At 38.4% G+C, this 26,233-nt stretch overlaps 1 protein-coding gene across 11 annotated transcripts in view; it reads left to right on the forward strand.

Annotated features, from left to right (window-relative positions):
• Positions 1-9,713, forward strand: part of LARP4B (La ribonucleoprotein 4B) — a 52,057-nt gene extending 42,344 nt beyond the window's left edge. For 9 of the 11 annotated variants that reach the window (XM_039352498.1, XM_039352499.1, XM_039352501.1 and 6 more), the window contains 4 exons: positions 1,158-1,319; positions 2,400-2,518; positions 4,181-4,289; positions 5,909-9,713. In XM_039352498.1, the coding sequence (XP_039208432.1) occupies positions 1,158-1,319; positions 2,400-2,518; positions 4,181-4,289; positions 5,909-6,172 (654 nt within the window). In that variant the 3' untranslated portion in view covers positions 6,173-9,713. The remainder of the gene's footprint in view (positions 1-1,157; positions 1,320-2,399; positions 2,519-4,180; positions 4,290-5,908) is intronic. The other 2 variants (XM_039352504.1, XM_039352493.1) reach the window with 1 other exon arrangement.
• Positions 9,714-26,233: the final 16,520 nt, after the last annotated feature.

A 26,233-nucleotide genomic window follows, 5' to 3' on the forward strand; every position in this document is an offset into this window, starting at 1 on the left:
AATTATCCATTTCTGTAAGATGTGTCAATTTCACCACACATTCCTCCATAATGAATAGTGTTGAATCTTTCCTTCTGTCTGAGTGACTGTTTTTCATGCTTAAAATTATCAAGTTGGGCCCAGAGAATCTGCACCAAATCCTTACAGTAAGAGCTGATTTTTTATATATATATTCACCTGGGTTTCTTGAATTGAGATGATGGTGAAAGGACTTTCTTTGTTGCATTACCTTTCCTTTGGGACAGCCTCCCTTGGAGAATCACTCCCCTCTCACCATTCCTTCCTTCGGGACAACCTTAAAAATATGGCTGCTCCCGTAGGACAGTGATGGCGAACCTTTTAGAGACTGAGTGCCCAAACTACAACCCAAAACCCACATGTATCGTCGGGTTCCAGGTGGGCATGGCCCATTGAGTGGGCATGGCTTTGGTGGTAACGCCAGACTGGGTGGGACTAAAAAGTTCAATCAATCAATTCCAATTAGCGAGATCTTTTTTTTCCCGCAAGAAGTTGAAATTGACTGATTGATTGAACCTCTTTTTTTTTTTTTTTTGCACACTGCGGTGGAGGCCGAAAGCGAAAAGGTTTTATAAAACCCAGCTGAAGGCCTAGGACTTGGGCAACAATATGTGTGCCCTCAGAGAGGGCTCTGCGTGCCACCTGTGGCACGTGTGCCATAGGTTCGCCACCACGGTCATAGGATTTAGTTACGTTACTTACTGTCTAGATTGGGGTGATATGGAAGACTGTTTTCTTCACGGTTTCCTCGGGGTGATGTTTTTTCTTTATAGCATGTTAATTCCTCTCTTCTTAATTTTTGTTAAAAATTATTTTTATGTTAGATAATCTAGAAATTGATTAATGGATAGATGGCAATGTTAATCCATACTCATGGACAGTGCTTATAATGCATTTTATTTCTTTCTAATTTATGAATGATAAATTTAAATCTATATCGCCTACTCAGGCATAGCCTGTTGGCAGGAAAGAAATCTATTTAATAAATAGAAAGTCAATTGATGTATCTACTTTATGACTGCTTGAGTGTAAGATATGCAGTTATGTTCCTTTAGATTTTGATTGTTTTCTACAAGTTTGGTTCCTTTTCCTTGATTGCTGCTGTTGTCTTGCTTTCTAATCCTACATTTCTCTTACAGAGAGGGCAAATGCAGTCTCCACCCCCTATAAAACCGCCATCTCCGAGTTTTGAGCTGGGCTTGTCCAGTTTCCCTCCCTTGCCTGGAGCTGCTGGCAATCTAAAGACTGAAGACTTGTTTGAAAACCGGTTGTCAAATGTGATTGTGTCATCAAAAGAAAAAGTAAAAATCCATAGATGTTGGGCAAGGGGGCATTTGGGGACACACTTTGATGTTCACTCTGAGAATCATGATTCTTTAATGGTACTTGTGATTGCTTTGAGAAAAGAAACTCAGGGACACCCAGTTATAAAGTATTGCTTTCTCCAGTAGGCTATTTTCTATAGTGTTGTTGTACTTGATAGTAGACTTGCCAATATCGTTCTGCTTGACATGAATGTTTAAGTATCTTTAAGTCCTACTCAGAATGGTATGTAATGGGATATAGAATCTTCAGCCTGGAAAATGATCAGATTTGGTGGAAATACTTACTGTTACATGTGTGGCTAAACCCCTCAGATAACGAACTGTATAGCATCAGATATTAACTCTACCGTTTATTTCTTGTGGTGAACAGTTTTTGAAACAGGTCTACATTTGGATAAGATCAAAGCAATATATCATATTCAGCATTGACTTTGATGCAGATTGACATTATTTTAAAAGGTCATCTAGCACTATTGTGCCATGCTTAGTTTCTGAGGTAAACGTGACTTAATCTTTCTTTAAGATTTTAGTAATCTACAACAAGGATTGGACAGGGCTGCTGCAGGTAGTCCTTGACTTACAAACAAAATTCAGCCCCAGATTTCTGCTAAGCAAGGCAGTTGTTAAGAGAGTTTTGCCCAATTTTACGACCTTTTTTACCAAAATTGTTGAGTGAATCACTGCAGTTGTTAAGCAGATCATATGTAATTAAATAAATCTGGCTTCCCCCATTGATTTTGTTGGAATCCGGCTAGGAAGGTTACAAATGGTAATCAAGTGACCTCTGGGAGGCTGCAGCCATCGTAAAAATGCCAGTTGCCAAGTACCCAAATTTTGATCATGGGATGCTGCAATGGTCATAAGTGAAAAATGATCATAAATAATTTTTTCAGTGCTGTTATAACTTAAATGTTTCATTTAGTGACCATTTGAAGTCAGGGACTATCTGTAGTATATTTCTTCCAACTCTTGCCTCTGATGATAATGGTTTAGTTATAAATATAATGTTGTTGAATTGAAATGTAGTTTAAATGACTTGAATTTTGTTTTTCTCAGGGCATCAGTGTAGGTACAAACACAATACCAGCTGGAATTCCTCGTGAGCCTTCTTTGCCAGTTTCTTCTGCTCTGCCAGAGACATCTGAAATATCTCCTTCCCCATCCCAAGCTCCTGAGTAAGGATCTCATAATACAAAGCTTTGTACACATTTCCCATCATTGAAAGGCTAGATATTATTCTGTTAATGTTGAACTATTTAATAAATAACAGTGCTTGTGTAATAGCAGCTTGTGTGAATTGTGCAAAAGCGCATACTGACTTACAGCTTGATTGTCAGTGTTGAAAAAAAGTATCCATATGTCTGCAAGATAAACAGTTTCTTACAATAAAGATAAATATGTTTTCTCCCATAGTAGAGATTTGCTAAGGAGCTGGCAGATGTTATCTCAGAACAATTGCACCACATCTTTCATAAATCCTGGAGCACCGGGGAAGTACCTGAGGATTGGAAAAGGGCTGATGTGGTTCCCATCTTCAAGAAAGGAAAAAAAACAGACCCAGGAAACTACAGACCAATCAGTTTAATATCAATACCTGGAAAGATCCTAGAAAGAATAATCAAAAAACAGATCTGTGAACGACTTGAAGCAAACAAATAGCTAGTAGCCAGCATGGGCTGTTAAAAACAGATCATGCCAAACCAACCTTATTTCATTCTTTGATAAAGTGACTAAACTAGTACACCAGCGAAATGCTGTGGATGTAATATACTTAGATTTAAGTAAGGCATTTGATAAAGTAGACCACAACCTACTCCTTCTAAGCTAGAAAAAAGATGAAATAGACAACATCATCAGATGGATCTGATGGATCAATGAATAGTCCTTAATGGTACTACATCTACAAAGAGGGAAGTAAGCAGTGGGCTACTACAAGGCTGCATCTTAGGCCCAGTACTCTTCAATATCTTCATCAATGACTTAGATGAGGGAATTGAAGGGGAACTCATCAAATTTGCAGATGACACCAAACTGGTAGGAGTAGCCAACACCCCAGAAGACAAACTCAGTATCCAAACTTGAACAATGGGCCCTATCCAACAAAATGAGTTTCAATGTGGAGAAAAGCAAAGTTTTACATTTAGGCAGGAAAAATCAAAGGGACAAGTACAGACTGGGTGAGACCTGGCTTAAAAACAATAACTGTGAGAGGGACCTTGGAGTCCTAGTGGACGATCACTTGACTAAGCCAGCAGTGTGCAGCAGCAGCCAAAAAAGCTAATACAATTCTGGGTTGTATAAACAGAGTCATAGAATCAAGATCATGCGAAGTATTATTACCACTTTATAAATCCTAGTAAGACCACACCTGGAATACTGCAACCAATTTTGGTCACCATACTACAAAAAAGATGTTGAGATGTTGAAAAAAAAAGTTCAGAGAAGAGCAACTAAAATGATCAAAGGCCTGGAGACTAAAACATATGACGAAAGGCTGCAGGACTTGGATTTGGCTAGTCTAAAGAAAAGAAGAAATAGGGGAGACATGATAGCAGTATTCGGGTATTTGAGGGGCTGCTACAAAGAAGTGGGATCATGTTATTCACCAAAGCACCAGAGGGCAGGACAAGAAACAATGGTTGGAAACTGATCAAAGAGAGAAGCAACCTGGAATTAAGGAGAAACTTCCTAACAGTGAGGACAATTAACCAGTGGAACAGCTTGCCCCCAGAAATCATGGGCACTCTAGTCTATTCTATTCTAAAAATGTCACTAGGCAGAAGATAGAATTGAGGTATTTTCATTATACTCACAGGTTCTTTTCTATTATTTTGCAGTAATCCCAAAGCTGTGGACAAGCAGAAAGAAACTCGAAGTACTCAAAGACTTTGTTGCATTGTTACTACTGCTTCTAAATCAGTACAAGTCAATGGTGATCTTCTAGCAGTAAGTGCATTTTGATTTTTATAAGTTGATGAGAAGCTTTTGGCTTTTATATTTTCATTTTTATTTATATTAGAAGAGAGATTTGTTGCCATAAAAATACATCACACTGAACCATAATGTGATCCATTTTGTTTTGACTTAGTATATTATGCAAATCCAGTTCTCTGATACTTTTCAAAGAAATCATCATGTTTTCAAAGTTTTCTCTAACGTCAGAATTCCAGTTGTCTTAGAGATGGCAGACATAGAAGTCTTAAAATTATGACATGCTGAATCAAAACATTACAATTAAATACCAGCACCAAAGTAGTCAGAATGTGGTGTATGGGCAGTAAAACCATTTTGTCAAAACCAGATATGTTAATATCTATCTTACATGCTGAGAATCAAGAATTAAACTATAATGAACCATTGTTATTATTCATAGCCAGCCATTTTAATTTAAAATTACTGGATTATGGTTCACTTTGTTGTTTGAATTAAGCCAGTTGAGGTTTATTTATCAACCATGACATAATGCTGCACTACATGCCGGTTCATGTCTGATCATGACTGTTATAGCCATCCTCCTGATAGTTTGCTCTTATAGGTAGTCCTCGACTTACATCAATTCATTTGAAGTTACAGTGACCAATCCCCAAAATTATGGCCGTTTCCATATCCCCATTGTCACATGATCAGAATTCAGGGATTTAGCAGCACACCTGCCCTTAAACCTGCTTCAATTACCTCCACCCACCTATCTCCCTCCATTTGTGCCTTTTTGGCACCTAGCACTGCACATTTCCTGCTGTCCTAGTTGCCCTTTGCCATCTTCTTGCTTCCACTGTTCTCCAAGCATGCCTAGCCTTTGCGAGGCAACTACTGGCTGCACAAGGCTTTCTTTCTTGTTTGTGCCCAATGGTTTCCTCATAAAACCTGGGGAAGATGGTTTCACACTGCCGACATTTGCCTTAGGAAGAGCTAAGACATACCTCATCAGCAGTGGGAACAGGAAGATGGCAAAAATTAGCTGGGATGGCAGAGCACATGGTGATAGTGGCCTCAGAGTGCATTGGGGCAAGGCTGAGGTTTTGTGCTCTGCTGCTGGGGCTGGGCTTTGCTTTGTGTTGTGGCTCAGGATCTGCTCTCAGGCCGAAAACCACAGCATACTAAGAAGCCATTTTGCTGCACACTGCTGGGCTGAGCCGAGGCTTCTAGAGTTGATGGCAGTCTCACACTGTAGTTCAGGATCTTCCTACAGACCCAGAGCTGCAGTAGGCCAAGAAGCTCTTGAGCTGAAGTATGGCAAGCAGCCTCAGAGTCACATGATTCGTAGGGTGCAGGGTGATCAAAAGTAAGGATTTCTATCACTCTGAAAATATTACACTCTGATGTCTATCAGGGGTTCAAGTTTCCAGTGCACTGTTGAATGTCTTACTCTATTTATGTTTCAATTCTTCAGAACAACAAAATTTCTTAAGGAGTAACTCTTCATGCTGGAGAATCACAAATCTAAGCAAGGCCTTCATCTTATTTTGTGCAAAATTAATATTTCTGATGATGAGACTGTTCAGTTTTATTCAATTTTATTTGTGTGCGTGTGTGTGTGTGTGTGTGTGTGTGTGTTTTTAATAAAGCAGGAACGGCGGAAACCTAGTTATGCAGAAATCTGCCAGAGGATCAGTAAGGAGTCAGCTCCGTTGCAGTCCCCAAAAGAACAGAAGCCAAACACAGTTGGTTGTGGGAAAGAGGAAAGAAAGCCCACAGAAACACTAGAAAGAAGCAAAGAATTGAAGTCTAAAGACCAGTGGAGACCATCAGGACGCAAGTCTCCTCTTCCTTCAGCCATTGGGAAACGTCTGACTAAAGAACAGAGCACTCCTCCCAAATCTCCTCAGTGAAACTAACACTTAGGATGAATTTCAAGAAGTTTTCACTATGAAGTTACCCTATGTTGACACTCAGAGTACAAAGGAGTTGCTGGTTAAAAGCTTGCAGGAGTTATGAAGTATATGAAAAGCTTGCTAGGTTTTTTTCATTGTTGTTTGTTGTTATTGTTTATTTCTTGTAAAATAGATTTTTTTTCCTTCTCTTTTCTTACATCCTTATCATCAAATTCCCCTTGAGTAAACAAACAGTCAACTCTGTCGGGGTTTAATTAAACTTTATGTTAGGTTGGTGCTGAGCTTAAGACGATGCCTAAAATCTTTTTTTTTTCATTAGATGGAAGATGCATTAATCTGAAATCCATTTTTTATGAAGCCTCCATGTGGCTGTATGAAAACAAGCTTGTTCTAATGAGTTTTTTTTCCTAATTTACTAGACAGAACTGGGCTGCTGTATTTCTTTAAATAAATGGTTTATAAGTAGGAATCTTCAAAAAAAAATCCTGAAGACTAATAATAGCAGCTAATACATAAGGTATAAAGCAGAACAGATGTTTTATAAAACAGACAAGTTTAACTTTTTTTTTTTTTAAATTCCAGTTGCTGTAGCAAATCAGCAAACAGGCTATACTTTTTTTTTTTTAAGTTTAGAAAATAAAACTGGTTCTAATATTTTTGTTCTTGGCCAAAGGAGAACTTCATAAAGATCAACTGTGAATGTTCTCTGAATTATTTGTATTGATAGTCTGCAAGCAAGTAATCAGTTTCTCAGTCCAAGCTGAAATGATACCATGAATTTCAGGAAAAGGGGAAAAAAGCACATTATGAATTATATAAATGTACCCTTCTGTATGGCAGATGCAAGCTAATGGCAGTTTTTCACAAGATAGCACAATAGCACTCTTGTGATGAAGATTTCATTTTTTTCCCCTGCTCTCAACTAAGGAAGCTATTTTTGAACCCTTTTCTGGCTGAACCCCTTCTCTGTGTAAGTTTTCAAAACTGTGTCCCAAATGCTCTTTGAAAGAGTTCATATCTTAATCAGCCTGAGTGCTGACATGTTCTGTAACTACCAACATTGGCATATGGATTTAATATTTTTTTTTTTGTCCATGAACTGATGGTGTTTTTGTATGTGTGTGCATGTATGCGGAAGAAAGACATTGCCCTGTATCCTGCCTGGGGTGAGATTTATCACACTTTAGAAGCAATATGCTTCCTGAAGGATAAGGCTGCACTTAAATTAATAAATTTCTAATAAAGTTGCTGGTAACTATTTTTGTTTTAAATACCTAAAGTTTTTCCTTTCAGTGTTTAAGCAGCAGATGGTTCAGATCAAAAGGTGTTCCTGCTAAGTACAGTTTATCCCACCTACACACACCCACACACCCAGACTCACACACACACCAAAAGATTTATTTAAACAACTGATTTTTTTTTAAAAAAGAACTATTTCCATCCAATCTTTAAAGACTTGAATTTTATTTAAACTTGAAAATGACTTTGCCTTAACTTTTGTATAAGACAGCTTAGAATTATTGAGGTCTGACCCTCTTAAGGGTTAGCACGGGGTGGCATATACCGAATTACTCAGTTACAGTATATATGTATTGTCACTGGTCTTACTGGGTAAACATACTCTAGTATAGGTTGTGGTGGCAGTTTTTGTAATATACCTAAAAGATCTTAAGCAGTTGATCTTTTTCAAAATGTTGAAAAATCTGTAAATGGAAATAGTCAATACTGTATTAAAATGTGCACTTGGAAGTGTGTGCTTTTGCTTGTACAGATGTAAATAATCAGAACATATAAAAAGGTACCATTAAAAACCGATAAAAATTATTGATATATTATAAATGTTGCTGTTGAACTGGATGTAGATAACTTAAGTGTTGTGGTTTGAATATTACTTTAATTTGTTTTTCCCTTGTTTTCTTTTCTTTACTCTGATATGTTGAGCTAAGTCTGCCTCTTCACTGCTAAGGGGAATGGAAGGAAGTCTATCTTTAAAAGTCCTGATCTTGTAAATACTTTCTGGAAGTTTTGCATTTCATTCATGTGGAACACAGGTGTGCAGTATAAATGTCAATTCCTAGGAGTTGAAATTTGTGGCATTATTTTAATGGGATTAGAAAGAAACAACATTGCCACCAGAAGCTCCCATCCCAAATATACTCAACCACTGGTAAGCCAACATGTTAGTAAAACTGGGTTTAAATGTCTACATAACTACTTTAAAAAAGCAAACAAACAAAAATCATAGGCAGTAGATCCCCTAACATAAGTTGCTGCTATTTATAATTATCCTTATCAAAAGAAAAACAAACAAACCATCTTGCTCCTTGCACTGCAGACTTTAAAACGGCAAGTTGAGTCTTGTTTGTTATTTCCTGAGAAGACACACAAGCAGAGAATCAAAATCACCTTACTTAACATTGGTTTAACATTGATCTTTCCCCCCCCCCCCACGAGCAGTGACAGGGGCAGTAAGACAGGAGGTATGATTTAGGCCGGCTATGAGTTGTCTTTGTCTGCTGAAAGCATGAATAAAACAGCTGCAAACAAAGAGGTGGCTGGGACAAGTATAAGAGCTAATCATCGGAGCTAGCTGATACAATAACTTTTGCAGGTCAGTAGAAAAGACTGTATTTTTAGTGAATTTGCTGCTGCTCTTTGTACTAGGCTAATACACTGTAATTCTCACTCAAATAACAGTCTGTGACAAAAGTTTGAAACTTTACTGTGATGACTTTTTTTTTCTTTAAAAGAAAGTTCATGCCAAATAATTTCTCCAGTAATTTTTAACGTTCTCATATTCAAGCAGTTCAGGACGATTTAACAACACAGGCTATTTATGTTTAGCTATTCAGATCTGCCTTTTTTAAAAGTCTTTTTAAATTATTGAGTGCAGGTTAAAACAGGAAGAACCCATTGGAAATGGTGGACTGGAAGGGGTAAGACTACTTTGGTGCTCCTTGTATAGAATTATATAGGTTCTTCAGAGTCTGTTTATTCAAAGGATGCATTCAGATATAATTTTGTTTCTGCGTATTTAACATGTACAGTATTTTTGCCTTGGGATATCCTATCTACCATTACTACCCTTGCTCCAATTTTGCATCTAGTCAGAGAAACCAATAAATTGTCAAGCTCTTAATTTTGGTTCCTTTTTTTTCCTGCTTCTCTTCTGGAATTAGAAATTGTTTCATTCCTTGGATGCAGTGCATTGTCACAGCCACTGATTGACCAAGGTTTCCAGTCGTTTCTATATCCCTTTCAACATGCTGTAGTTTTTAGGGGTTACGGGCCCAAATCAGACTGCTAGCAGCGGACAATCAAAGGTTACTGCAAAGTGATAGCTGCCAAGTTATTAAAAGCAAAGATGTCATAGGGAGGCCATATTTTTTCCTGAAGGTGGGTTTTTAGTTCTTCTGTTTAAGACTGGAATCAAGCTTACATGTAAACTATTTGATAATTTAAGTTTCCTTTTGTGTCATAAAATGTACAACTGTCTAAAAATGTAGGTTATGAAAAATAAAAAAATTTTAGCACTGTTGAGTTTGTCTCTTTTTTAAAAAAAATTAAGTTTTTAAAACTTTTGTCTTTGCACTCACTTATATTTAGGCTTGTTGCAACAAAGACCAATATTAGGAGTTCCTTTGCTCCCTTCTTGGGATTGTCTGGTGCTCTGACAATGTGCCAATTTGTCAAGCAGTTTGCTCTTTGGTAATGTTTGATTCCATGGACAACACTGACTTCCTCAGCTAAGAATCGAAGATGAGCCAGACACAACTGACAGGGGAAACTTTACCTTTATTTTTTAATTTAGCTTTTGAAAGGCAATGGTTATCTTAAAATGATTGGTTTTGCCATATTTCAAAGCTATTTGCCAGATTTGTTTTTAAGAACCTCAATTTTCTTAATCAGCCCCCTCATATATGGGAATTGTGGGAATATGATACCTATGCTAGAATTTGTTCACACTGTAACCAAATTGTAAATGATGTTGTTTCCCTCTATGGATTTTTTTTTTTGGGGGGGGGAGTGTTTCTACAGCAGTAATTTCAGACATTTGCTACTCAAGACTCTTCTCACTTTGAGCAAGGGAAATGGCTATGTTCATATAATCAAAATTGCAAGCTTTTAAGATCCTTTTGTTGTAGGAAAATAAAGACACCAGGGCTTTGCTTAGGTACAGGTTTAGGCAAGAGTTGTCCTATTGAAATCAATTACGTTTAGATGTGACGCCTCACTGTTATTCTTTCTCAAAAAAGAATAACAGTATGAGTTGGTACAGTATATTTCTTACAGTCACTTAATTGCAATTTTCAGCAAATGCTAATTTTGTTCCAATGGGAGATATTCCAAAAACCAAATGAGGGAACAAGAAAAATATATCCAAACTGCAGCTTAACAATATGTATAGGATAAAGTTTTGGGAAAACTCGTGTCAAGAATTATTCTGTGAAGCTGGAAATCTAATTATCTAATCTTATTAAAACAAATTGTGCATATTGACTACATAGTAAAGATATTTTGATTGATCCCTATTGGCTGCTCAGAAATGAGGCTGCTTACGAATGTTGTACCACCTTCTAAGATACATACCATCAGAACAGACAGTATTAAATCTTTGTTCCTTTCAAATATCAGTGATGAAAGTGCTCTTGGCAAGTAGCTTTATACTTCTCGATGAAGGAAATTCAAAGTTCCAGGAGAGAAGCCTATTGGAATTCCTGCTCATTATTCCAGGTAGAAAGATGCAGAAATCCGTTAGAGCTGTTTTTTATAATAATTAGGTGGGCGACTTAAAGTATTTGATTAAAAGGTCTAGCTGCAATTAAGATCTCATTCATAACAGCTGTGGGTGAGTTCTTTGATGCCAACCAAGATTCCAATTATTCCTGGTTTTTATTTTGAGGACAGGCGTAGCAGTGTGGATAGGTGGGAGAGACTTACAAGCAACTTGCAACCTTTCTGGTTTTCCCCATTAACTGCTTGTAGGAAGCTGACAGAGAAAGTCACAAATGATCACAAGACCATGGAGCACTGCAACCATCATAAGTGCGCGCCAGTTGCCAAATACCTAGATCAGATCAGGCAGGAAACTCTTATTTGTGCAAGCAGCAGGAGCACATGCATGCAAATGGAGATGCATGTCCATGTGGTACCATCCCCTCTACTACCAACCCACACTGGTTTGTAAAGCTAGAAAGGTTGGGAATGCTGGCCTAGATCATGATAATTTGACTGCAGGGGTGCAATGATTGTAATTTCAAGCCCAATCATAAGTACTACACCTTCAGCACTGTTGCAGCTTCAAATAATTGCAAGCAAGAATTGCCTATAATTTAATGATATAGAAAGGCACATCAATCTCTATGATTATATGGAAGATATCTTGAGATTACCATTCTCACAAACAGAAATGGACAGTTGGAGATGGGAGGAAGCAACTTAGAGAACGATGAGTTTGCCCTTGATTTAATGATAGATGTGAGTTGGTTGGTAGGTTTTGTTTTGCATTGACTTGTATTCCAATTATAGGAATAGGTTGATTGTCTTTGTGTGTGTATAACCTCACCCTAATCAAAATAGCCCTTTGGTGCCGATATTCTTTACCACTACAAATATGTCCATATCCTTCCAAGTAAATTGGGGTCCCCTGTGTTGAAACAAATCTCTTAGATTAGGGGTGCTCAAATGTATTCTTTACATAATTTCTCCATGTTAAATAGCCTGACAGCCCACAAACTGTTTCACTGCCTTCTATGCATCTAGAGAAGATGAGATACAGATAGTCCTTGACTTACAACCAAATTTAGCATCAGATTTCTATTGCTAAGTGAGACAGTTGTTAAGTGAATTTTGGCCTATTTTAAGACTTTTCTTGCCACAGTTTTTAAATGAATCACTGTAGTTGTTAAGTTAGTAACACAGTTGTTAAGTGAATTTGACTTCTCCATTGGCTTTGCTTGTCAGATCACAAAAGTGACAGTGGGATACAGCAACCATCCTAAATATGAGTCAGTTGCCAAGCATCTGAATTTGATCACACGATCTCGGGGATGCTGCAATGGTCATTAAGTGTGAAAAATGGTCATAATTCACTTTTTTCAGTGCCATTGTAACTTTGGTCACTAAATGAACTGTTGTAAGTCGAGAACTGCCTGTACTGTAATTTTCCCATATAACCTGTAAGTTTCTTCTTAGAAATGTTTTTACCTTTTTCTAATGAAAGTAAATAGTCTACCTTCCTAATTAGGCCTATGGTGATGAAACATCAAACTATTTGCACATTGTCAATGAAGTTTTAGTTGACCTAAAACTTTTTTTTCAAAAACTTTAATACAAGGAATGAAAGAGTAGACTTGATTGATAAGAAAAAAGACTCAATGTATGAGCCATCCTTACATTTTAGTCACGACTGCTCTTAGCATGAACAATTAGGATGACATCATCTCTGCTGTGTCAATCCAACGTCTTCACAAAGTGAAAAATTCTTGCAGCTGGCTTGGATAGGAAAACTGACTAAGCAGATGCCTGAAGTACCCATGGAGCTTCCTACATCAAAAGCAGGGCCTAAGGGGGTTGGGAATTCAATCCTGCTCTGAACATATGCACTCAGCCTAGGACTGAGGTGTTTGAGTACTGTCTGAACACGGGAAAGTTACACTTGGATTAATTAGCCTGATTAAGCAGGATTTTGCCTATGGATCCTCTTTGTCCCACCTAATTGCAAGCAAAAATGTGCCAGCATCATTCAGACCCATTGTAAAGCTAAATATTTACCCACATGACCAACCCTTATTGCTTTACTATTCACAGACCACTTGAGGTATTATGGGGCAACATCAATATTTAACGTTAAGTTTATAAACTTTTTTTGATTCTCTTCCTCACTGAGTGAGATACCTGACATATTATATTGTAATATTAACTTGTATGAATACAGAGATGTTTTTCTAAAATGAATTGATGGCACTTTGAAATACAGGTAGTCCTCTACTTACAACAGTTCATTTAGTGACCATTCAAAGTTACAACAGCACTAAAAAAAGGTGACATGACTGTTTTTCACAGTTATGACCTTTGCAGCATCCCCTGGTCACGTGATCAAAATTCAGATGCTTGGCAACTGGTTCACATTTATGACTGTTGCTGTGCCCTGTGGTCATGTGATCAACTTTTGCAATTTTTTGACAAGTAAAATCAATGAGGAAGCCAGAATTACTTAACCATGTTAGTAATTTAACAACTATTCATTTAACTATGGCAAAAAGGTCATAAAATGGGGCAAAACTCACTTAACAAATGTCTCCCTTAACATAAATTTTGGCTCAATTGTGGTCATACATTGAGGACTACCTGTCTAGCTAGTCCTTGACCATTCATTTACCACTGAAGTTACAATACAACTGCATTGAAAAAAGTGACTTGTAGCCAGTCCTTGCATTTATGACCGTTGCAGCAGTCCCACCGTCACATGATCACAAATCGGGGACTTAGTAATTGCATGAATTTACAAGGTGAATTGAAGTGTCCCAGGATCATGTGATTGCCTTCCCAGCTGGTTTCCAACAAACAAAGTCAGTGGAGAAGCTGGATTTGCTTAATTGGATGATTCACTTAACAACTGCAGTGATTTACTTAATAACCATGGCAACAAAATAAAAAATTGGGTGCAACTCAATAACCACCTTATTAAGCAATAGAAACTCTAGTCCCAATTATGGTCATAAATCAAGGACTACTTGTACTGCTTGGAAGATAGCCTGCTTGAGGCATAATGGAGGCAAAACTAATAATAAAAACAATTTAACCAAGCTAACATAGGCCCACAGGAAGCTGCAAATCCATTGAAACCTTCCCTGAAGTTATATTCCACCTGACAAGAGCTAATCAAAGATATATTGCCCAACAATGCCAAGTTTGGCCCTTAATACCTTTCCTCACCCATCACATTCCCCCCAAAAGATCATGAGATAACTTATTGGGAAAATTAGGCATGGAAAATAGGATTTGCTGAAACCAACAGATGTAATATCTGTGCACAACCCATTACAACATTTTAGGAGGACTAGTTAGCCAATACCTCCTCTAGGAAATTAGAAATATTTGTGGAATTTTAGAGATGGACATTTGGCATGAACATGCCATGTAGAAGTTAGAAATGGCTACTTTGGATTCATTCATTTTGTGATCCATGGAATACTAAGAATGAGAAAAGAGTTAATATTAGGGTGGCCAGTTGTTTCTTAAATGTTCATTTTACAGAACAAAGGTTGACTCAGTTTCCTGGGGAATAATTGGCAATTGTTTCATTTACATTATCTTCAGCAAATGTCATCCAAAGGCCATTTCCAGAATTTTTATTGAACTGAATCTAGAAAATCAAATTTATTTGATCAATTTCAATTAAAAGTCCAATTGTCCTGCCTTAGTCAGAGGAAGAAAAAGACTCAAAGGACTTCTGCCTTTCATAAGAATGATGCGATGGCATCTGGAATTATGACTTCTTGTGATTCAGAACTTGCAATCTTGTTTGCCCAACCCGTGAGAATGTTGTGAACTCTGTGAAGAGCCAGCAAACAGGGAAGCAAATTAATTTTGGGTTGCATAATGAAACATGCTAACTTGGTGCTGGAAATCAGGTTTGCACAGTGCCAACTGCACTCAGTTGGAACCTCAAAGCTTCCTATGTTTAAGTTCTCGCCTGAGTGCTCTCTGGCATTGGAACAACTCCCCATGACAACCAGATGTTGGACATCTGATGCAATGCTCTAGCCTTAACGTGGACTACAAAACTCCTTTGCGCAACAAACTTTAGTTCCAGTAGAAAGAGTTTCTATTGATCTCAGTCTGTTAATGACTTTGTGATTGCTAATGAACTGGCTCTACTTAGAGCAGCGGTATGCATGTAGCAGAGGGACTTCCTTGCTTGACTCCTAGCATTTTCAAATATCATAAAGGCTTCCTTTCACTTGATTGGATGTTAAAAGGCCTAACTGCCCTAACATATCATACCAAGTCTAGCCAAACATCTAGTAGCCAATGTACAGTGCCTGGCTTTATAGTTCAGCTTGCTTTTTCTTCCTAGGGGGAAATCAAATTAACAATGGGTAAATGTGTCAAAGGAATACAGCCACATAACTGCTAACTAATTGCTTCTGTTCGAAAACCTCCAGTATTTGGTGATGTGCAACCAGTTCTCTTCCAGTTACTAAGACAAAAAGTGTGAAACCTCTCTTGTTTCTTTGGTTTGCCAGCCTGCTCCACAAAGACAGGAAAATCCTAAGGTTAAAGCTCTAGAATTTCTAGACTCTTGGGTGCCCTTTGAAGTGTGAGATACGAAAGAACTGATTGTCTACATCAGTGGTTCTCAACCTTTTTAATGCCGCGACCCCCAACCGGTCATAAGTCGAGGACTACTCAACTGGTCGTAAGTCGAGGACTACTCAACTGGTGCAGCACCATTTGCAGAATGGGACTTTTGGCGGGCTCAGCAGGGCAGAGACAGCCTGGACAATTCCTATTGAAAGCCAATAGAATTAATCTCTATTCAAGAGAGTCTATTCTATTGGCTTTCAAAAGCCAATAGAATAAAAGGGAGTAGCACAGCTAAGGAAAAGGGGGAAAAAATGGCAGACTGCATTGTTTGGCGACCCCCGTGAAATGGTCGTTCGACCCCAAATGGGGTCCTGACCCACAGGTTGAGAACCACTGTTCTATTCCCATCATAGCCCACATGGAACATTGCAACTAGCAGATTTAGAACAATCCAAGGTTTCAGGGCCCCTGTAAACTAACTGTTCCAAACTTGGTAGTACAATTTTCCATCTTGATATCCCATCCCATTTTATTAACTACTTGGCAAAGAGGTGGAAAGGGAAAATGTGTATCATGTACAGTATATTAAAACCAATATATGCTCATGCAAACTAGGCTATTAAATCACATTCAGCTGAGTCACAACATTTCTTCATGTATAGTAAACTAACGTTTGTGCGGTTCTTGGTGCTTGCTGAGCTTGGTGGTTTTCTTGCAGATGGTTCAATGCCAAACTAGGTAACATCTTCAATCCACCAAACTCAAAGAGCACCAAGGACTTCAGTTCAACCCTAAGCTACACATATTCTCTTCTATTGAGACCAGTATTTGCCAAAGTTGGCAGCTTTAAGATGGATGGATTTCAATTGCCAGAATTCCCCAGCCAGCATGCTCCATTTTTAATGAAAAATGCTGGAACCAAATGCCAGGATGTTCTATTTGCACAACACCATCTCCATGTTCTACCTTTGATTCTGTTGAGTCCTCGGATTAATGGCAAATGAACACAGAACATCTTGTGGTTCCAACAGTTCTTTTATTGAAGTCTTTTCCACTCCGTCACAGCTCTGAGGCTCGCAGGCCTCTCAGACTCCTTTTAACAACGTCCCCGGGCAGAATGGCAACAATTAGGCGTGCGAAGCCAGCGTCAGCCAGTCTGGTCCCGGGCAGCTTGCAACTGCCCGGGACCATTGCAATGTCCCATAACAGATTCCATGTCAACTTTTTAGCACAGCTGTCCCATTTCTCTAGCAATTGGCTATCTATGTACCTACTGTATTCCCACTGTCTTCAGTTTATATCAGAAGAAGGTTATATAAAGTTATAAAAGTGATATTACTTTTTTTTACAAAAATAAATTTGAGACAGTGGAAATGGAGTTCCAACTATGACATGGATTAACTTTCTCATTTTCAGATTAACTTTCAGTTCTTTATTATCCCTTAAAATCCACCTCTTAATTACATTGCTAATTGCAGCATAATTAAGTCAAGGTTCTTATTAATGCTGCTTCTCAAAACCTAGCAAAAGAGAGGTTGAATGTAAAAAGATATTCCAATGGGGAGAATTTCTGTGAAGTTAGTTACACCTACAAGAAAATGTTGCTGTAGAAAAAATAAATAAAACAATGGAATATAGCATTGTAACAATGGAATATAACAAATAACAAGCATTTATTTATACATAGTTATTTTTAAATTTTATTTGTTTGACAATTGAGGAAAATGCTAATGTCTATAAACTCTTCAGACAAAAAAAGGCTGGTGATGAAGGAGATTTGGCAGAAAATAATTCAGGCAGGCAGGCAGAGGAAATTCTCCCCTTTTCTGGCAACAACTGTCATGGATATGTCCCTAGATCCCTCTCTGGATACCAGTTCAGAGGAAGAGGGTATGAGTTGGCAGAGGAAAGCATAGAGCTGAGTGTTGGTCAGGATCAGGGCTCAGAGAGTGCTAGCCTGATGGAGCAGCTGCAGTTGGTCCATCGGATGAGTGACAGGCTGTGGCTGAGTGAGGAAAACCACAGCTGCAGCAAGTTTGCCAGGAGGCTCCAGTCAGCAATGAGGAGGGGGTAGAGTCCACACCTCCTCTTGATCCAAGGACAAATAGAGCAGAGAGGAGACAGGTTCAATGCTGGTCAGCTAGACTATTCGTGAGGAGGCAACCTTGCCTCTCATGAAGGGCTGCACCAGCGTTGCCTACATAACAACAACAATAATAACTTTATTGTCACTGAATGTACACCAATCGGCATACATCAAAATGAAATTTCATTGCATACAGCTCTCAAAAGGCCACCGGCTCAAGTTTCAGAACATCCATTTTAGTCTCTAGGGAGTGAATACTGGTAAACAGCATAGATAGAAATGGAGCTCCATGTTGATTAGTCCTCAAATTAGCTTGTATTCCTGCATAACAACTTCGCCTCCTTTTCTTTTTCTGATCCTGTCTCTTCCATCTTTTCTTTAAAGAGGCCTCACTCCTTTTCGCCCCTGGAGCATGCTGCCGCTGCCTCCAACTCCTCCAAAAGCCTCTCTTCCTTCCTCTGGGCCTGCCAACAGCCTCATCCAGTTCCTTCGCTCCATAAGTCCCAGGACCTCTCCTCCTCTGCCTGCTTCGGAAACAGCCCTGATTTGCAATAGAATCCGTCGCTGTGTCAGCAGTCAGATCTTGTTGCCGGCAGAACAATTTCAAACAGCACAAACAACTTTTAACAGTCTCACCAACAGTTCCAAAACAGCTAAAAACTCGCCATACCAACAAAGATTGTCGGTCATATGTTAGCTTAGTCCCACTGCGTTGCTCAAACACATTAAAATCTCCCCGATCATGTGGCCTATATCCCTCCAAAAACTTTTCGCCTTCGAGAGCCAATGCAGCCACAGCTGATCCAGGCGCCACCATCTTAACTTAATTCTGAGGACTTGAGTGTTGCTGGAGCAACGTGCCCAGTTGTGTGCCTTGTGTGCTTGTACCGTACATCCTGAGCCATTCAAATCATGGACTCTCTTCTTGGACTTTGTGTGTGCCTGTTGGACTCGGTTACCCATTGACTCCTGCCATGCTGAGCTTGGAATCCAGTCTTGTGCAACAGAGGGGTGTTTTCCAAGGACCTGTTTGGATAAACACCTGTAGATTCTTGGGGTACCTGAAGTGGGGCAGCATACCTACAAGAGGGAAAACTAGGAAAATTATTCCTCCCACACACACAATCAAATATCAATTCAAGCCTGGGAGGAGTATTTTAGAGGGTTGTAGGTGAATCGTGCTAGTAACATACAATACTTCTTGACTTACGACTGTTTATTCAGCAACCATTTGAAATTATGGTAGTGCTCAATAAAGAGACTTATGACTGATGCTTGAAGTTACAGCCATTGCAGTGCTCCCATGGCCAAGTGATTGCAATCTGGGCTCTTGGGGAACATATTCACAATTACAAGCTTTCCGTGATCATGCAATTGCCATTTGCAATCTTCTCTGCTCGATTCCTAAGAAAGTCAACGAGGACAAAGTGCTTCCTTTCTCCAGCATAGCATACCAGTTCCCCTTCCCTCTTTGGGCTAGAAAGTTAAAAATGTATGCAGAGACACTGAAGAGATCCCGGTTTAAGAAGAAGACCAAAAAAAAAAGGGGGGGGGGAGTATCTGTGTTGTGCAGAAGCATGCATATTGCCAAACTATATTGCCACACAAATTATACCTAAGGTTTAATGAGGGCTACTAATTTAGTCCATTTTTGAAATGTTAGCATTCTACTCCCTAAATTCCCACGGAAATGAAAAGCCTTCAAACAAAATTAAGCATAGAGACCTCCCTTAAGAACAAGATATACCATCAACTGGATCCTGAAGTATGTTATGGATGCTATCAGTACTATCCAATTAGACCCATGTTTAAAAGTAGAATAGAATAAGAATAGGATTTGGAAGGAATCTTAGAGGTCTTCTAGTCCAATCCCCCTATACCAGACAAATGACTGTCCAGTCTCTTCTTGAAAACTCCAGAGTTGGAGTACTCACAACTTCTGAAGGCTAGTTGCTCCACTGATTAATTGTTCTTACTGTCAATAAATTTCTCTCTACTTCCAGGTTGATTTTCTGCTGAGTTTCCACCCATTGCTTCTTGTCTGGTCCTCTAGTGCTATGGAGAATAGGCTGATCTTTTTTCTGTGATAATCCCTCAAATACTGGAAGACAGCTATCATGTCACCCCCTAGTACTTGTCTTCATTAAACTAGACATACCTAATCCCCTCAATTGTTCATCATACCCAAACATCTGTTTAGGAAAATATTTTATCAACACAGACAGAAATATGTTCCAGATAGAGATAGAAAATCACAAAATGGTAAAGAAATAGATGAAAACCTATGAAAAACTAAAAGAAAAAATAAAGGGGGAAAATACTGTATGTACATATTAATCAATGTCAAACAGATTTTTCAGTTTAGCTTGGAAAGAAAAAGCCATTCTTAATTCTCTAACATTGAAAAATATCATAAAATTTAGTCCACAGAAAAAAATACTCTTTTTTTAAATTAACAGATAAACTTGCCTTCTCAAAAACAGAGAAGACTGACAATTCTTTGATTCAAACCTTAATCTCAGGAATATTGCTAGTTTAATTTTTCAAAATACCGTATTTTCCGGGGTATAAGACAACTGGGCATATAAGACGACCCCCGACTTTTGAGAAGATTTTCATGGTTTAGAAAATACGGTAAGTCTCTTAGCAACATCCCAGGCCTAATACAACCATCACTCCTGAAAGCAATCAAATTCCAAAATTTTGGAACAGAATTTAACATAACTTCCTTTATACTAAAGAATTTCCTCATAAATTAATTTACGTACATAATAATGTTATTCCAGAAAGTTATGTTATTCCAGAGCTTTGATTGCTAAGCAAGGTGATCATTAAGTGAGTTGCAACCAATTATACAACCTTTTTGCTGTGGTTGTTAACAAATACAATTTCCCCCACTGACTTTAATTGTCAGATTCTGGCTGGGAAGCTTGTAAATGGTGATAATGTGATCCCAGGATACTGTAATTGTCGTAAATACATGCCAAGGATTGAAATTTTGATCACTTGACCACAGAGATGCTGCAACAAGGCATTGTATGCCAAGACAACTAGACACAGAGCCAGTTTTTTACCCTCAATGTCATCATCTGCTGGATATCTAATTCTCATAGGTGACAGTGGCCACTAAGTTCTATCTAATATGTGTGTATATTAATTCATAGAATGTGGCTGTGGTATTATTTATCCTTATATTGCAGTTCCTTTTATTTCCCCCTTCTAGTGATTGCACACTTTTAGTATTATGGTTCATTGAAGAGTCATCCAGATATTCAGATTGGATTTGACATTTTTGTCTATCTATTAAGTCCTTTCCAAGGATGTGAAATAGGCAGATGTGGATATTTGATGGTATTACAGATATTATTATTATTGTCGCTGTGTTTCTGTACCTGAGATAAATTCCTTGTGCTTCTAACCACACTTGGCCAAATAAAGTATTCCATCCCATCCCATCCCATATTCTGTTCCGTTCCATTCCGCTCCGCTCCGCTCTATTCTATTCTATTATTCCATTCTATTCCACTCCATTCACAGTTGTAAGTGCAAGGACATGTTGTGAGTCACATTTTTAGCACCATTACAATTTCAAACATTTGTTAAATGACTGCTTATAAATCGAGGACTACCTGTAATCCTGAAATCCCCAATATGGTATCTAATTCACCAGAAGGCCCATACATACTTTCCTTGGTCTCCAACACTCTCTCCTCTTCTATTTTTAAAAAGTTGTTCATTCATGGATTTTGCTTTTGACTGGAAAATGAGAAACTGTAAAATGACTCCAGATTCCCCAAGGTTATTCCTTCTGTCCCTTACAGGAAGTGCCTAATTGTTTTTGCTTTGTACACTATTAGGTTTTGCTTGGGTTTTTTTGTTGTTGTTGTTGCTTTGATTCACTTTAAGTGTAATGTGTGCTGTGTCTCATTTGATATAAAGAAGACAGGGGGTTTGGGGGGAGGATCAAAAAAGCCAAAATAGCATCCATGGTTAGACAATCAAACTGTTGCCTCTTTCATGCACTTACAAAGAGGTTTGTTTACCCTTTAGTAGCTCCTCTCTTGACTTTTATGCCCCCAAGGGGGTTGTCTTTGACATGTTCTCCCAGCATTACAGCTTACTGTAAAATTTTGTCTGAATGTTTCAGAATTAAGCCCTCCTTTTCCGATATTCGTTTTCTTGGCCAAATCCCTTTGCCTCAAGCTTCATGACTTTACAGCCTGTGAAATGGATAATGGTATGAAAAAGCAAGATTTTAAAGTCAGACTTGTGGGAAAATTATTGCTCATTTTAGCTCCATTACCAGTCGGCTTTTGAGAAAAACTGGAGTTTCTTACACAACAATAATTTAATGAGCAGACAAGACTCTTCCTTGATAGAGCCAACATGAAACATTCATATTGTGTCCCATAAAAGTGAAAACTCTGTTATCCTTGTTTTTTCTGTCCATCCAAAATAATTTACATGAATACCAGTAGCAGGCTGGAAGCTGAAGAGTTCAGAGGCTCATTTAAAATTTCTTTTTAGTTGTCAGCTTTGAAAAGTCATTGTTAATTTCAGCACTGGCACTCATCCTCAATTAGACCACGTTTTCTATTACCTGTCTACAGGGAACAATAGCTATGCAAAAGAGCAAATATATCACATTACAGCATCTGGAAATTTATCTTCTTTGAAGTGAAGAGGACAATAAACAAAGAACTAATTTGTTATTGCTTATGGGAAACTGATTGCAAAGGAACACCAGGCAGTAGGATATTCAATAAGGTCCCGAGCCCTGTCATACAATCTATCACATTTTTTAAAAATAACAGGTAATCTCTTCTGCTTTATACCACCTAAATCATGTTGTTATTTTCTGACTGAATAGAATATCCTAAAAGATCAGACCTTTCATATTTGGATATTATGCTCCTAAAGATGAAGTTAAAGACTCCTAAATTCAGCTCAGCTTCATCCATGAAGATGGTCATGCACTTTTATCAGTAATATAGATGTGGTCTTCATTGTCTAGTTCAACAGATTTTTAGGAAATCTCCATCTACAATGAGTAAGCCAATGTATGGTGGTCATGATGTTATGATTAAAGATCCTCCCACTTTTTATGTGTGTCACATCTTTATAGTATTAATATGCTAAGTTTAATTCTTATAATTAGATCTTAATATTGTTAAGTTTTCCAATTCTATGTTAGTAATCCCTGCAATTACTTGAGGCTACTTGAGGAACTGTCTTACCCCACTGGGACTGGCCGTACCAACAGAGGAGGCATGCTGCCAACTTTGTCAGTCAAGAAATTCTGGCTGGCAGGGTCCAGGAAAAAGGACTGTCTACTATGGCTTCTGTGGAACATCTTAGTCCCTGATTGACTCCCACCCTTCTGTGCTTCCTCAGGAGCCTGAAGTCCTAACTCCACCAGATGGCCCGAGGCCCTAACAGGAGAGCATCACATTGGAGATGGTGGATGAATTTAAAAGGCAATAGCACTAGCATTTAGCAATAGCACTTAAACCTATATATCACCTTATAGTGCTTTACAGCACTCTTTAAACATAGACCCAGCATGTTGCCCCTACAGAGTCAGCATATTGCTCCCAACAATCTGGGTCCTCATTTTTCCGGCCTCAGAAGGATGGAAGGCTGTGTCCACCTTGACCCAGTCAGAATCAAACTGCTGGAGTGAGCAGAGTCATCCTGCAATACTACATTCTAACCACGACAATCCTACTTCCCCCCACAGCACTTATCTTGATTGAGGTTTCTGTTTTTATTCTTTTAAAGATATTTATTTTTTAGGTGTTTAATATTTTAATGCTGGGAGCTACACAGAATTGTTGCTAATGAGATGGGTAGGAAATAAATTAAACAAACAAACCAGCAAACAAATGAACAAGTAAATAAAAATATTGGTGTGTTTATTATTTCTATACCTGAAATTCTTTTTCCTGGAATAGTTATAATTCTATGTATTTTTTTTTTACTGGTCTACATCCAAAATAAAATTTGTTTGATGACTATGATTATTGGAGGGAAGCAGAGTGGAAAACTGAAGAAATGACTGGTGTCTATACAGGCAAGGAAGGAAATGCTTTGTCTATACAGGCAAGGAAGGAGATGCTTTGTACCAATACTCCCCCCCACTTTGGCTTATTCATATTTTGCTGAAGAAGCCTGATAGATGCCCGAGAACAGACATTATGAAAGTGATTTGAAAAGGCATTGGTGAAACAGGACATCATTATGTAGTTTCCTGTCCTATCTTGTTCATGTTATCTTTGAAACAGTTACAACTGGCCATACACTCCTCTGACTTAGGAATCTCAGAAAAGAGCTGTGAAAACTGCTTTGCTTCTGCTTGCTAGGTTCATATTTCAATGCACCCCAAATTCTTGCAGTGAAGCATGCTGTGCACCCCACTCTTGGATAGAGATTTCAGTGCTTCCCCAGAGTTGACATCACAAGAAATCTGAGGACACAGACTTTGGATTCACTCCAAGAGAAGTCTAAGGACAGGGGTGGCAAGGAACATCTTGGGTATTAGAGAAAGTTGATTGTACTTGGATGTTCTTAATTTATTATTTCATATGTTAAAAATAATAATTTAATGTTACAATTAACCAACATATTTAAATAACCTCTTGATTTTAGATCCAAGTAGTCCTTAACTTATCACTGTAACCTAGGCCAGTGGTGGCGAACCTATGGCACGCATGTCAGAAGTGGCACTCAGAGCCCTCTCTGTGGGCATGCGTGTCGTTGTCCCAGCAGAGTTCACCAGAGTAGTGAGCAACGTGGCGTTTGGAAGTGACAGGGCAGGAAGTGAGTGAGCAAGTGGCGTTGGCCCGCCGGGGATGCCATGCTCACCCGGTCTGCCATGACTGCTACAGCCATGCCCAACCAGTGGGCCACACACACACACACACCCCGAGGGCACCACAATGCTGATACAGCCCTGGCACTTTGCGATAAATAAGTGGGTTTTGGATTGCAGTTTGGGCACTCGGTCTCTAAAAAGTTTGCCATCACTGTCCTAGGCCATAATTTCAGTTGTAACATTATAAAGTAGGTTATCATGTGACTGCACCTGATTTTATGACCTTTTTTTGGTGGCCATTAAGCAAACCCTTTGTTCACTATGAGGTGTCTTTTGTTGGAAACTGGAAGTAACCATTATGTCCCAAAAACTTTAAATCCAGGTTGTAAGTCACTTCTTTGGTGTCCAACTTCAAATGGTTGCTAGCGACTAGTTGCTAAGTTGAGGACTATGTATATTGCTAAGTCTGTTTCCAATGAAAATGGGAGAAACTGCGGCCTTCTAGAGATTGCTGAAGTACAGTTCCCAGCATCCCTTATCATTGGCCATATTTCCTGCATTTCATAAGAATTGGCACCCAGCAATATCTGGAAAATTATAAACTTTCCCATCTGTGCCTTAACGTATCTTCCCAAAGTCTAACCTTTTAGGATCTGTTTAGGCAGAGGAGTTGTAGAAATCTTAATAAATCGATCCATTTGTTAAAGATCTCAATTAGCTTTCTAAGAAAACTTAATAAAGGATCACCCCCAAAATAAATAGATTTGAATGCTTTAGTTCAATTCTAAATAAATGCTTCAGTCTTCCTGCCTGTTTTATTTTTACAGACTTGAAGAAAAAGAGTGAGTGAGTCAATTAATCCTAATACCTAGTTGTAAATTGCATTTCAGATCCAATCCAGGTCTACAGAGAAGAAATTAACACCATTTCCTCAATGAATTCAGCTTGACAATTTAGTCCATGTCATTTTCTTTCAACTTCTGAAATCTCTGTGGCTTTCCATCTAGTTAATTGAATGTTGATTGGATCGGTTTTTTCGATCCCTGTTTGTTTAGTGCTGGGTGGTAATCAAAAGCAGAATGCATGCAGAGGGAGTCACCTGGCCTCCTTCATTGGTTAGTCATCGGAGAGGGAAAAAGCAACTTATCCTATTGCTTAGTTTCATTAAAAAGCATTCCCATTAACTGACAACTGAGCAATCAAGGATTGTTCAAAGACATCCTAGTCATATTCTAGCATTTGGAGCCCAAGGCATCTACAGAATTCAATGCTTTTGTCAAAATGACAAAAAAAAAAAAAGTGTTCCCAAAATATTTTGGCCATTGAGACAACCAAATGGCTTTCTCCATCTCTTCTCATCCCACACCCCATAAGCTAAGAAACATTGTTAATTTCTGCTGTTAGCTGTTTATAGCCACAAAGGTTATATGATTGATGCTGAGTTTTTTTTAAGAGTATGAATGTTTGTATTACTCAAGGCCATGCATGTATAATGAAGAAATCTCACCAGTATCTTCTTCCTTTTCTGATGGTGAAAAAGAGCAATAAGAAAAAAAAATATTTCCCGGTTCTCTCACAATAGTCAAAACCACCATTTCTGCAATAGTAGTACAGGTGTCTATAAGATATGGCCACAAAGGATTTCACCGTAAGTCCAGCTATAATTTCTCTGGAGATTGGATGTGGTTGTAGTTGTAGTGGATTATGACAGTTGTTGAAGACCAGCTTCCAATTATAATCAATCCGCATATTTGTAATCAAAGCGAGTCTTCTGAAACCCTAAGCCTTCCATGAATCCATTTCATAGTAAATCCAAAGTTTCAAAAATGTATTTATTTATGGCCAT

The sequence above is a fragment of the Crotalus tigris genome, unplaced genomic scaffold (assembly GCF_016545835.1).
Source record: "Crotalus tigris isolate CLP2741 ecotype Arizona unplaced genomic scaffold, ASM1654583v1 scf7180000018435.730608, whole genome shotgun sequence".
NCBI classification, from domain to species: Eukaryota; Metazoa; Chordata; class Lepidosauria; order Squamata; family Viperidae; genus Crotalus; species Crotalus tigris.